This window comes from Hibiscus syriacus, unplaced genomic scaffold, assembly GCF_006381635.1.
Source record: "Hibiscus syriacus cultivar Baekdansim isolate YM2019G1 unplaced genomic scaffold, ASM638163v2 tig00110954_pilon, whole genome shotgun sequence".
Lineage (NCBI taxonomy): Eukaryota > Viridiplantae > Streptophyta > Magnoliopsida > Malvales > Malvaceae > Hibiscus > Hibiscus syriacus.
This window is the reverse complement of record NW_024062931.1, coordinates 435,863-449,310: the sequence shown is the minus strand read 5'-3', so window position 1 is coordinate 449,310 and position 13,448 is coordinate 435,863. Positions and strand designations below refer to the sequence as shown.

At 32.2% G+C, this 13,448-nt stretch overlaps 1 protein-coding gene and 1 non-coding gene across 2 annotated transcripts; both read right to left on the bottom strand.

Annotated features, from left to right (window-relative positions):
- Positions 1-251: 251 nt before the first annotated feature.
- On the bottom strand, positions 252-337 carry LOC120148239. Its single transcript, XR_005518352.1, has one exon. It is a non-coding gene; the product is annotated as a small nucleolar RNA SNORD25 (small nucleolar RNA).
- Positions 338-4,485: 4,148 nt separating this feature from the next.
- LOC120148207 (protein UPSTREAM OF FLC-like) lies at positions 4,486-7,288 on the bottom strand. Its single transcript, XM_039161377.1, has 6 exons — positions 7,081-7,288; positions 6,928-6,997; positions 6,640-6,755; positions 5,647-6,541; positions 4,689-4,988; positions 4,486-4,576 (listed from the first exon to the last, which is right to left on the bottom strand). The coding sequence occupies exons 1-6, from the start codon at positions 7,271-7,273 to the stop codon at positions 4,507-4,509; spliced, it is 1,644 nt and encodes a 547-aa protein (XP_039017308.1). The 5' UTR covers positions 7,274-7,288; the 3' UTR covers positions 4,486-4,506.
- Positions 7,289-13,448: the final 6,160 nt, after the last annotated feature.

Genomic DNA, 13,448 nt, shown 5'->3' with positions numbered 1-13,448 from the left:
AACAAAGCTAAAATGAAAGATAAATTAAATAAATAAAAATCCGTACAAAACAAAAATTGTAAAATGTACTTCTCAAAGCTCAAATTAGAGGAACTGGACTGCAAAAAGAACAATAATTCCAGGCTACTTTTTTTATCATTAAAACCCAAATTATAGCATTATTAAAATCAGGTCTTCAAAAATCAAAATAGAAGACAGTCAATTATATATAAATCAGAAAAAGAAGGAAATCAGGAGCGTATTTATCAGAGAAGAACTCAGTCCCTTAGATGTTCATAAGAATCTGCGATCATATTCGCAAATCATTACAGGTCTGTTATGGCTCATCATTGTTCTTCAGATAAAAACGACACTCCCAGAAACAAACGATTTAAAATATAGTTGCTCGATTGTACTCCCTAAAGCAGAGAGAATAAAACTTTAGGGATAGGAAAAAACCAAGCAACGCAATGAATCTCGCTTCAAGGGAACGAGTCATATGGGAACGGATTGAATCCACACTGACCAGATAGTGAAGCTTCAAAAAAATAGATAAGAAAAAAAGGGCTTCTTTTTTCTGAATCGCTATTACAACCCTAACTAAAGAAACCCTAGGGTTTGAAGGCGGAGCAGAACGGCGACATTGTGGGATGGAGGTCAATTATATAGTGGAAGCGCTCGGAGGCTTGGCTTCGGCTTTAGTTTAGTTTACCCTAATTTCGGCCCATTTATTGGGGTTGTTAGGTGTAAATTTTGCCCAATACTGTACGGTATCAGATTTTTTATTTTTGAGAACTACGACATCTACTAATTGCTAGAGCGACTTAAAATTCATTATGTCGAAGTGACGAGTTTTAATAAAATATATTTTTTATTAGAATTTGTCCTTCTAACTAGAAAAAATCAATTAAAAATATTTTATAAGAACTCGTCATCCCGACATGATGAATTTAGATAAAAAAAATATTATTTGGACAAACTCGCCATGTGAGCATGACAAACTTGCCTGTACCGTAGCTTTTGTCATAAATCTCAAATTAATTTTCGAGGTGACTTAATGAATTAATTTTTTAACTCGCTTAGTTTATTGGGCCAATTTTGCCGTTGTTGGGATACTTTAATTTGGGCCTTAAAATTCTTAGTTGTTGGCAAATGGGTTATTCAAAGATAGCACAACCATGCATAAATTAAGATTAGTTCATGGTTATTGAAATTTACATCCCTAAATTATACTCTCATATTTCAAATTGACTCTCCAAATTTAAAATATTATTGATTATTAAAGTATAATGTCATATAAAAATCATTCATTGTTATTAGAAGTTACGTGTTCGAGCACCAGTGGTTCAATAGAGTGATTGAACATTTATTTTTGAGAGTATTTAGAAAATACACTACTTTATAATCACCTTAGCTTAATAAAAAAAATGTCAGTTTAGATATGTATTTAGTTATTGTTTGCCCAACTCAAATCTAATGTCTTACAATCTTTTAAAACACTTTGAAACATTTTTAACTTACATAAAGTGTGAAACATTTTTTCTTATTTTATCAAGTAAAATTGCTACCTAAACCCTTCCTTAGGTACCGATACTATGTGTATGGATACCTTCAACTACTGTTTTAAGCTTCGATATTTTAAACAATTAAACAGAAATTAAAGTGTCGATACCCTTTGAAAAGTGTTAATACTTTCTCATAGATTTTGATACATTATTCTTATATTAATATCATTTTAGAGTTTGATGTTTGAAAATATAAAGAAAAAGAGTGCTCCTAGATGATGCCATTGATAAAGCAGTTCAACACACCAACTGAACAAACGCACAAGACAGCCAACTACAGCATACAAATACACTAAAAACAGTGCTTACAAAATGGCCTGAAACTCATCCCACACTCTTCACGAGAAGGCCCCAAAAGATCAAGAATGGATGAACAAATGCCTGATACATCACGCCGCAAAAGTATAAAAAACTCAAACGTGGGGCTAATGAAACAAGCAAAAGTCGGTCTGCACTAAGACTGCTTCACTAGTAAGTTGCCCAACACAATGAACCTCGGTCCAAGCAGTAAACCTAAACAAATTAATAATCAGCACCACCGGTGAGAAGCGAGTCGTTCCACCGGGTTAAACTACCCTCCGCTGTCTAGCTTTTTCAGACCAGATCCCATGACTTGACTACCATGAGAGCAATCACTTTAAACGTCCCTTCATTGTCATAGAACTAACTTCTTCGTTTGAACCTTTTGCAGACGAAACTCCTTCTACAAGTTCCACATCTCAAACATCAAGGTATTAACAACAATTATAACACAGTTACTCCAAAATCTTGCTTAATACTCGCATGGAAGCCAACCGCTCCCTACCAACTACAAGAGCAAGCACAACCCAAACAACCACGAAAACGTGCCCCAGTCCAACCAAACAAAAAAGAAAATCTGTCTTCTGTCCCAAGACATGAACTACTGCAAACTCAAAACCGCAAACCAACCCAAGCAGCAGAGCATTGAAACTAAGTGAAACATAAACATTACCCACGAAAGGGAACAAGACACCAAAACAAAAAAAAAACATATAGCTCGAAAAAACTACTAGCTCACCAAGAGGAAATATCTACCCTGAGTATCTAGACAGTGGGAAGTTTGCTTACCTACTCCCAACACAGTTTAATCCCGAACAAAACTACACTCGAAATGCAGCACAAGCAGATAAATCATCCAAATCAAAAAATAACAGCCTCCAACATGGCACACGATACTTGGGTTACCTTCTAGAAGAAATTCTCCGATAGAGCCCAAAACAGAATTTTAAATAAAGGAATTGAAATATACCTTAAGCCTTTATACTATTGCTGATTGTCACATGTATTTGTATGTGTTGTGTGTTCCTCAAAGCAACAAAAAAAAGTATGTGTGTTTTGTGCTTAAGTCTCCGAGGCCGAGTGACTCAGTCCCCGAGGCTTTTTTCATCATTTCAAAAGCAAACAGAAAAGGAAGGTAAAAGCTCATACAACAAGCCTAGTTTAATAACTACGACTTTCAATCATGTCATGTGAATATTTGGATTTAGGGTTCTAAGACATCACCCACTTTTTTTCTTTTTTTATTTTTTATTAATCACTGGTATACGATCTATTAGCCGACTAATCTAGATCGGATACTGTAGACCCAGTTTGCTCCATTCGCAAACATCAGGATTCAAACCCTAGACCTTGCTTAAGGGACCTAGTGTCTCATCCCACTAGATTTTCTAATCTTTTCTGACGTTTCGTTCATCTTTCGGCAATTTCGAACCTTACCCTTCGATCTTCATCTCCTCGATAAAAATGGGCAACTGTGAAACTACACTAAGTCTGTTTAAAACATCTACATATTTTCGACACGTACCCACGCACGTTATTTTAAATGTTATTTCAAGCATGTTATTATATCAGCTGTTATTGCTGCTATTATTCCGTATGGATATATGTTGTGTCGTATTCAACCTATAAATACCGAGGTCTTTTTAATAATTTGTATAATCTTAAACAACATTTTTATCTCTATATTTTTCACTGCTTTTCAAAGCTTCTCCGTTCTTGCCACCATCACCCAATCTAAATTTTGGGGTATACACTTTTTGAATAAACTATGGTAATCTCGAAAGGCATCGACACTAATCGGGATTAATTTATTTCTAAATCAATTATTTACCACGACAGAATGTCTGTCGATTCATTTTTCGATTTATGTTTCTGTCCTATCAGTATTAAGACATCATTTTGCAGTTATATTTCAAGAGTCTGGTCCACTCAACCCTGCATTGACAACTGTTGGAATATCGCGGGGTCAATCTGCTGATTTCAAATTCAACAATAAAGGCACTTTGCATTGACAAAGACGCCCCCACTAAAGAAAAACAACAGACATGATACTCGAAGTGGAGCCATCCCACTAGGCAAAAAGCTATGTGGAAGTTGGGGTCTTTTTGCTTTGACCTTACAGTCAAACAAAAACATGCAAACAAAAGGGGCTCCTAAGCACAGGGTCAACCTGAAAGTGAACTACATAGGATTCTAAGCTCTCAAAACTGTACCTCATTCTCCAAGCCTAGCCTCAAAGGTAAACAGCATCCTAGGAAGCCAAACTGCCTCATTCAATCAAGACCAATATTTCCTTTGAATGTAGCTACTAGCTATGTTATTCGCAAAACTAAATATATCCGGGACAAATAGAGCGCAATCAGTGCAGTTTTTGTATCTTGTGGTAAAAGTAAAATAAAGAATGCTTGTAGTTGCATAAAAGGAGAATCTCATATATGAAAGCTGAACAAAAAATTCACTCCTTCCATCTGGTGCCATATCTACCTTTCTCTTTCTTTTTTGTAGCTTTCCAGATATACAGAATCATCCAATTTGACCCCCCCCACAAAATATTATCTAACATAACATTGTTTGAAATTCAAAACCAATTCTGAATTACATTGAACGAGATTTCTCAAAAAAGGATCCAAGGCTTGATCTTTACCTTTAACATGCTGCTCCCCTATGAGCAACCAACAACGGTATCACAAGGCGCCTTGGATTGGATTATAACCCGAGCGCCTGAAGCAAGCCTGTTGAGGGAAATCATGTGTTAGTCAACTAATACGAAACAAGAAAAGTCGTATGTAAAATTAATTTTTGATCTTCCGTCCTGAAAATTCTAATGGAGGAATTTATACTTAACTTTCTTCAATTTTTATCACCTGCTGCTCTTCTCTGAATGAATCCAACCTATTTGATTGCTTGTGATTAACAACAGGCTCAGTCATTCTTCTACTGCTAACAGCAGATGTGTTACTCGATACAGAGCGCGGGTTGTCGATCCCGTCAGAGGAGTTTCTTGGTTTATCAGAAATAGGAGATCTCATCGACTCGCTCCTTGGTTGCTTGCTTAGTGAAGCTTTGATAGAGCAGGGGATGCATTTTGTGTGTCCTGAATTTGTCTCTTCTTTGTCTTCAGCTGATTCCAGCTCCTTACATGTCCTATAATTCAACTTAGTTTCATGAGTTTAGCATGAGCTACAAAAGAAATGTAGCTGACGCTACATTATATACATGAAACAGAGCACATTTCATTCTAAAGAAGCCTAAACCAGTCGGTCTATGTGCCCAATTCTAATCATAGTTCTCACCTCAACTAAGAAATGCCTTCTGACATCAAAGAAGATGCAAATATTACCTAGAGTATTTATAACGCTTTCAAATTCTACATTGATGAATGATGATTACAGACATACATGGAGGAGGATCTTTATTACTATATATATGAGGCTTCCTAAGTAGAACAAGAAGAAGAATCTTGTTGCAATGAAAAATATCTCTACATGATTATCTCTACATGATTGAAGCACAAAAAGAATAAAGTTTAATGCATGGCCTTTGCTATATTCATAGGCAGTCAGACTCTCCAATATCAAAGGTCTAAAAGATTTTATCTGAAGCAATTGGATGGAATCTTATTGTGCTAAGCACATAGTTATTTTGAACTATGTTCCCATTGCCGTACTCTAGGTCTAGAGTTGTCACAACTGAATTATTTATGAGCACATTTGACCATTAAAATGCTTCGCATTTGTTATCAAAATAGTTCATTCATTTACTGCCCTAAAAGACCAACACAAATGGATTTAAACAGACTTACCGATCATCACTATAAGAAGAAGATCGTTTCAGAGTGGTATGTCTTTCTTGCTTGAGCATTTTTGTCTCAACCAAACTACCACTGAAATATTCTTTATCTTCCAATCTCAGGCCCATCAACCTTGGATTCTCTGATAAGCAGTCAAGCTCTCCCAACATGATTGAAGTAGAGAACAATGGTGATGAAAATTTTGAATGAGAAAACCTAGGCCTGTAGGTTGGAACAAATCCAAAACTATGGTTTTTCACGGATAATGACCCACACGAGATCAACTGCATCAACATACTTGTACCCTTGAGCCTAGCATTGCTTGGCATTCGGAATTCTTCCTCTTCAAGGATCCTAAAACTACTGATTTTACTTGCATCTGCTCGGATTAGAGATTCCAATGTTTCAGTTTTTCCCCCGGTAGATGATGCACTAGATGTGGACGGTGGAGAAACTGAATTCCTGCATATCTCTGAATTATCTTTCACACGAGGGTTAGGGACATGGTTCTGGAAATTCTCATTGCCTCCGGGTTCTAACGACCCAACATCAGTTGAAACACCCCTTGTACAAGTTACCCTTGTCTTAGGTCTGTCTGTGTTTTCCTCGGTCTGTGTCGAAGCATCCGCTAGTCCATCACTTTTACAAACCTTATACTCAGTCAAACTAAGTGAACAACCCAAGGAAGAATTCTTTCCATATCTAGACTCCGGTGATGCGCCAGCAGAGCCATGAGTTGGACGGTTAACCGGAGATGAGAGTTCATCATCCTGAGAATTTTTTGTTATCTTCCCATTCATACTGGAAGAGGATGAAGAATCATCTTGGCTTCTAGAAGAAGATGGTGGTTCAGGTAATTGCTTCAGATTTTGCAATCTACTGCTATTCCCAACTGGACTAATGCGATCTGAACATAAAATTCACTAGCATCAACCCTTTACGCTTACATTTCCTTTTTATCCTCCTATGAAATATAATACAAGTAAATCATAAAATGATATTAACCTGAGTTAGATTCTTCAAATAGTTCGGAGCCCTTGAGAACGTATTCAGTTCCATGTGCAGGAAGTATTAAATCATCTTCAGAAAGGTCATGCCATACAAATCCATTCCTATAGCTTCTGCAACAATTAATACTCCAGAATCAATAAACCGGGAGGGGGGGGGGAAGCCTTCTTTGTTTTTTCATTTACTTTTTTGATATTTTGTATCTATTATTTTCCCGCGGTTTCTCAGCAACCAAAGAGCATTTAATTTTTTCGTAGTCTATTTCAAAAAAAAAACTGTTGCTACCTCTTGCAAGACCAAGAAAGCAAAGATGCCATTCCTCTGCCTCTAAGATTATTAAGCTTCTCAATCACATCTACGGAGCAATAAAATTACGAAAATAATCAATCAAGAAAAAAAGTGGCTGAATGAACAAATTTGAAAGTTAATTAAAATTACCTCTCAAATACAGTCCGTCAGGAGAAGAGAGAGGAACTTCAATGAAATGAGGATGCTCGAGCTGGCGATTTCTACAGAGATAATAAACAACCGGAACTTTCCGGTTATGCTGATGGTACTTGGGAGATTTCTCAGTCCAAACTTTAGCTCTCTCTGGACTCATTTGTCTATATTTCTTCATTCTCGTCTCCATTTCCGATCCAAACACCGGTTCAAAAACCCAAACAGCTTTAAATCTCTAGATCAAATATCTTTTAAGAAGGAAAAAAAGATCTAGTCTGGCTTCTCTTTCAGTAAATCAGATTTGTGACGTAAATCAACCAAACAAAAAAAGAGAAAGAGAGAGAAACAATTGGTTTATAACACTGGCAAAAAGGGTGAAGGAAAGAAAGGAGACAGTTGCTTATTGTAAAAAAAGGAGGGACTGAAGAGAAAGGTGCCAAAATGTTTGTTTGAGTGATAGCGATTGGGGGTGAAAAGGAAGATGAAAGGGGAAAGGTGAGGGGAGGGGAGGAAGATGACTCTGTTACTTTGGCTGCTTTTGACTATTTTTGGCCGATTCGATGGCAGTTTTGACTGTGAGAGCTTAGCTTTACTTCTGGATTTATCGTAGCTTTTGGCATTGCACACTACACTGCCAAGCAGGCTGCATTTATACTATTGGTTTAACAGCGAAGAGAAGAATAAAGAAGACCAAGAAGATGCGATTAGACATTAGATTATTCGAAATTAAAATTGTTACTTTTCCGCAAATTTTGTATCTAATTTTAGGGCCATTTATTGAAATGTACTATTAATAATATGTATGAACTATTAACTATATAATATGAAATAAGGAATTAATTTAAATAAGATAAAAAATTTATAATAATTTTATTTTTAAATTTTTAACCCTCAATTATAATTAAATTTTCACTTTAATATTTTTCAACGTTTTTAAGTAGTAATTTAAAATTATAACTTTTTAAAAATATATGAAATAAATTTTTTTTAAAATTAAAAAATATTTCCAAAAAAATTAGTTATCAAACAATGAAATTAATTTTTTTTATTAAGCAAAAATTATTTTATAATTAATTATTTAATTAATTGTTTTTGTATTTTTAAAATAAAAAATATATAATTTTTGACGTTCGAAAATATATATTATCAAATAATAAAATTATTATTTTTATTACTGATGTGATTTAAGTATTTAACTTTTTATTTAACAAATTTAAATGTAATTTAGAAATCATGCATTCATAGTTTTATAATATCATATCAAATAAATTTTAATTTATATAAAATCAAAAGATGATATTAATTTTATCTATATCTATTTTATTTTATTTTCAACAAACCTAATAAGAATTATTTCAATTAAAATTAAGAGTGAAATTAAATTTTAATTATAATTGAATGGTCAAATGAGATATTTTTAATGGTTTCGTGCCCATTTTATAACAAAATTAACATTTAATATTCATTATGTAACTTTTTAAAGTTAAATGTTCAAAAAGGATAATTTTGACATAGTTTAATGACTATTTGTAAATTTTATCCTATAAAATCAATGGTGAATTACATAATAGCATGCATTCTAGAATTTTCCCAACTTTAACATTCCTGAAGATTTGTTGGATAATACATCCCAAATTATGGCTTTATATTTTGAATTGGTTTCTAGACTTGTGTTATAAAAAAGTATATAAAGTATGCTATTTTTATATAAATAATTAAAATATTAGTATGAACTAAGTGAATTTGATTATTAAAATAATTATTATTACTTTTAGAGACTCGGGATTCAAGCACCGAAGATTAGGGATAATCACAAGGTTTTTATGTTAAGATGAATTTATAAAATTCTAAGGGTGAAAATATTTTTTAATAGAAAATACATAGAAAAAAACTTAAAATATATAATAATTTTAAAATTTCAAGGGGCAACTGTCCCTGCTTAAGTTCATCCCCACCAGCGACTGCAGAGTATTTGATCATTCATTGTTAAATGATTAAGAGTCAAAATAAATATTTAAATTATATTTTTTTTTTATCAAAATAGGTATATAAAGTATTCAATTTTTTTCATTAAATCTTAAAAAGTTGATACTTGATATTATTTAACGAATACTTGAAGTACTTAGATGAAAGAAATTAATTATTTTAAATATTAATTTTGACTAAAAATGTCACTTTAAATATTTATTTTGATAAAAAAATATTTTAATTACGTAGAAGGAAAAATGATATTCTTTATCTTTCACAACCCTAAAAAGTTCTCTCCGTTAACTTTTTTCTCTTTATGTGATAGGCGACGCATTGGCTTTAGTATTGATCGATGGTGGTCTTTATTCATTGTTTTTCTTTATTTTTTTTATATCACATATTTTTTTCTTTATTTTTTAAAATAATCATACTTCTGTGACATATTTTTCTTGGCATTCATGATACGTTTTTCCTATCTTTTGATACAATTTTGATTATTTTTATTTGTTTGATGAATTCATATAATAAATATTTAAAAGTGTTTATATATGTCTATTTTGAACTTAAAAAAATAATTTGGGTAAAGTACACAAATGGTCCCTCAACTGTAAGGAATTGTTTATTAAGTCTTTCAACTATTAAAAGTTATAAAATGTTCTTCCGACTATAGAGTGTTGATTTATTGGCCCTTCGACTATTAAAAATTACAAAATGATCATCTAATTATTCATATGTTTCAAACTCGTCATTTTTGTTAAAAAATTGACGATAATCTAAGTTGAACGTTAACTTATTGATTGTATATGATAAAATTTTATCCCAAACTTGTCACCATATTAATGTTCAACTCAAACAACCGATAAATTTTTAACGGAAAATGACGAGTTTGGAACATAATGAATATACGGGTAACCATTTTGTAACTTTTAATAATCGACGGACTCAATAAAGCAACACTCTATAGTATAGTCATAGGACCATTTTATAACTTTTAATAGTTGAATGACTTAATAAAGTAATACTCTATAGTCGGGGGACCGTTTATGTACTTTACCCTAATAATAATTTTATCATCCCAAATTTATAAATTATCCAATAATTTGAATAATCACATGTCTTGATTAATGTTTTATTTTTAAATATAAAATTCTAAACAATAGACAATAGTGAGACGGCCAGTCGGAATTGGAGGATTTGAATTCAAATTAAGATGAATACAAGATATTAATAATTCCTTATGACTAAGGGTACTACTGCTTTAAATATTAATTTATTATACACCGGATAAAGTTTCGAACAGGTTTTTTTTTAAGTTGGACCGATTTTTAATTCACTAGTTTTAAATATAAATATCAGTATATATAAATTATAAAAATATTATCCGATTTAATATTGAATTGTCAATAAAGAGAATATAATTAAACAGTAACTAAATTCAATTTTTTTATTTATTCCTTTTATTTGATAATAAAACCGATAATGATTTAATCAATGAAAAATATTATTTCTGTAATCAACTTAATCTAAGCTCAAGTGGATCGGTATAACAAATAATAAAGAATCAGAGAGCTAAAAACAATATATTAAGTATTAAATGGAATGAATAATGAATGAAGAGGTTTTATTATTAAATAAAATAATCATATGGTGATGTATCGATAGTGAAAGGCAGGGGAATGTCTCAGGAAAGGCGGGTTAATATATGGTTAATATACAGTATTACCGGATACATTAAAATGTATTTAATAAACTCGGTTTAGCGGTACCTATTATATTGTAAATTATCTATCCTTTTTATAAAAGTGTCCATACTTTTCACTGTGAAATATATTTATTATTATCTTTAGTTAATATTGTTAAATTTAAAATCTAAATAATATTTATATATCAAAACACAAATAATTTTTTGTGTAAATGAAATTATTAAATTAATATTGTAGGTGGAAAAAAAACACTATTAAAAAAATTGAAACATAAATTACATAACTTTCAAAAAGTATATATCATTTTATAAAAGTCCATACTTATTTCACTGTTGAAAACATATTTATTATTATATTTGGTTAATATTGTTAAATTTAAATTCTAAATAATTTTATAAAATATCAAAACAATCAAATAATATTTTGTGTAAATTAAATTATTAAATTATATTGTAGGGAAAACATGAAACACTATTAAATAAATTGAAACATAAATTACATAACTTTCAAAGAAGTATATATCATTTTTATAAAAGTGTCCATACTTATAAAAGTAGGTCTAAGTCATGAAGAAATATTAAAAAATTGTGCTACGGTTCGTGTCGATCCAAATTAAAAATGTGTCGATCCAAAACGATATAACAGGTAAAACTATGACAAAACCGGTATAGAAATGATAAAACCGGTCAAGCGCTACCGGATACATTTAAAGTGTCGGACTTTAATATAAGGATCGACACTTCGTGAATTTAAAAGAGAAGCAGTTTTAAATCCTATAAAGTGTCGATACTTTTAAAAAATGTATCGATCCAAAACGATATACCAGGTAAAAATATGATAAAACCGGTAACAAAATGATAAAACCGGTAAAACGTTACCGATATTAAAAGTGTCGATACTTATATAAGGATCGACACTTTGTGAATTTAAAAGAGAAGCAGTTATAGCGCCTATAATGTGTCGATACTTTAAAAAATATATCGATCCACACGATATAACAGGTAAAAATATGATAATACCGGTATCAAAATGATAAAAACGGTAAAATGATACCGGATATATTGAAAGTGTCGATACTTTCGTAAGTACGTGTAATAAATTATCGACACTTTCAAAGAAATAGGTAATTATCCTTTCGAAAAGTATCGACACCTGACAAAAGTATCGACACTTTTGTATTTGTATCGATTAAATATAAATAACATATCGATGAAATATAAAGGCCATAGCTAAATATCCTCTGAAAAAGATAGAACGGACGAGTTTTTGAAATCGAAGCGTAATGTGCTGCATTTCAGAAGGCGTTTCTAAAGCGAAGTTTGTTTGTTTGTTGCTGCAGTCGAATCGAAAAGTATGTTGTCGAAACCCTAATTTTTTATTATTACAGTAATCGCGATAGGGTTTTTTATGTGTGTTTGGGGTTTTGGAGTAAGGAAGCATTTGGGACCGATTGCAGGTAGAAATAGATATTCAAGGAAAATATAAATGTCGATACTTTATTAAATATTATAGGTAGAAAATGATATTATAGGTTGTATAAATGTGCCGACACATTTGGTGTGGCCATTCAAATTCTTTTGAAGAAACCGTTTTACCACAAGAGTAGTTATCTATATTTGTATATTGAATAAAGTGTATGTAAAATAATTTGATTTGCGTAAACTGATATATGAAGGAAAAATGGAGTCAATGGGTTGGAAAATTGTTGGTGGAGCAGATGACTTTGAAATTGAGGCCGAGACTCGAAAGCAACCAAAGGGTGGATATATACTTCTAGTAAGTATCAATGTCCTTTTGTTATTATTGTTGAAATGGTAATTGGATTAAAGTATCGATAAACTTTAAATTGATTACAAATTTTAAATGTTAACAGTATGGCCGAATGCAAAAGGATGAAGGGAGATGGCACACAGAGCGGTTCGGTATGTAAAATGAAATTGACATTGAGTAGTATTAGTATTTAGTGTTAATGTATTGATTAAGAAACGTTTATGTTTAATATTAGGTGAAAAAGATGTGAGGTCCAAATGGAATTCAATGATGATGCTGAAAAGGAACCTTACATCACACAGTCAAGGAATGATAGTAAAGAATACAAGAACGGAGGAAAGCACATGAAAACAAGGTATTCATTAAACTTGAAAATACGTTGATACAAAATATATAAGAACTATAACATTATATATTGTTAAAAAATGTAGGAAGTGTCGACAAGATGCAGCATTAAAAGGGTGAATTTATTAATTAAACACCTTAAGGAGAAGGGTCAATTAAATGTGCTGGGAGAAATAGGTTTTGGATCGTTGATCGGAGTAAGGGATCGACCTATTCGGAGGGAATTGTGTCGATCCTTGATGGCACAATTTGACGTCAGTTAATGTATGGCTAAGTATGGTGATTATTCATTCCCTCTGGGGTATCGACTGCTGCAGCCGTCTTGGGGGTACAAAACAAAGGCAAAAGTGTTAGAAGTCTGTAGGAGTAAGAACTGGAAAGCACTTGCCTCCAAATATGGTTTGAATCATAAGGTGACATATGCTGAAGTTGAAGAGGATATCAAAAGTGGATCTTACTGGGGGGATGAGCTGAAGGCCCGAGTTCTATTGTACCTTGTCGGGATATTTCTTTGTCCAACGGGTGATACGTCAACGAACAAGGAATATATGAAGCTCATTTGTGATGAAGGCTTGAAGG

Coding starts and splice junctions, on each gene's coding strand:
- LOC120148207 (XM_039161377.1), bottom strand. CDS start 7,273: ATGGAGACGAGAATGAAGAAATATAGACAAATGAGTCCAGAGAGAGCT. Junction 6,756..6,927: donor CTTTCTTGGTCTTGCAAGAG/GTAGCAACAGTT, acceptor TAATTGTTGCAG/AAGCTATAGGAATGGATTTG. Junction 4,989..5,646: donor TCTTCTTATAGTGATGATCG/GTAAGTCTGTTT, acceptor GTTGAATTATAG/GACATGTAAGGAGCTGGAAT.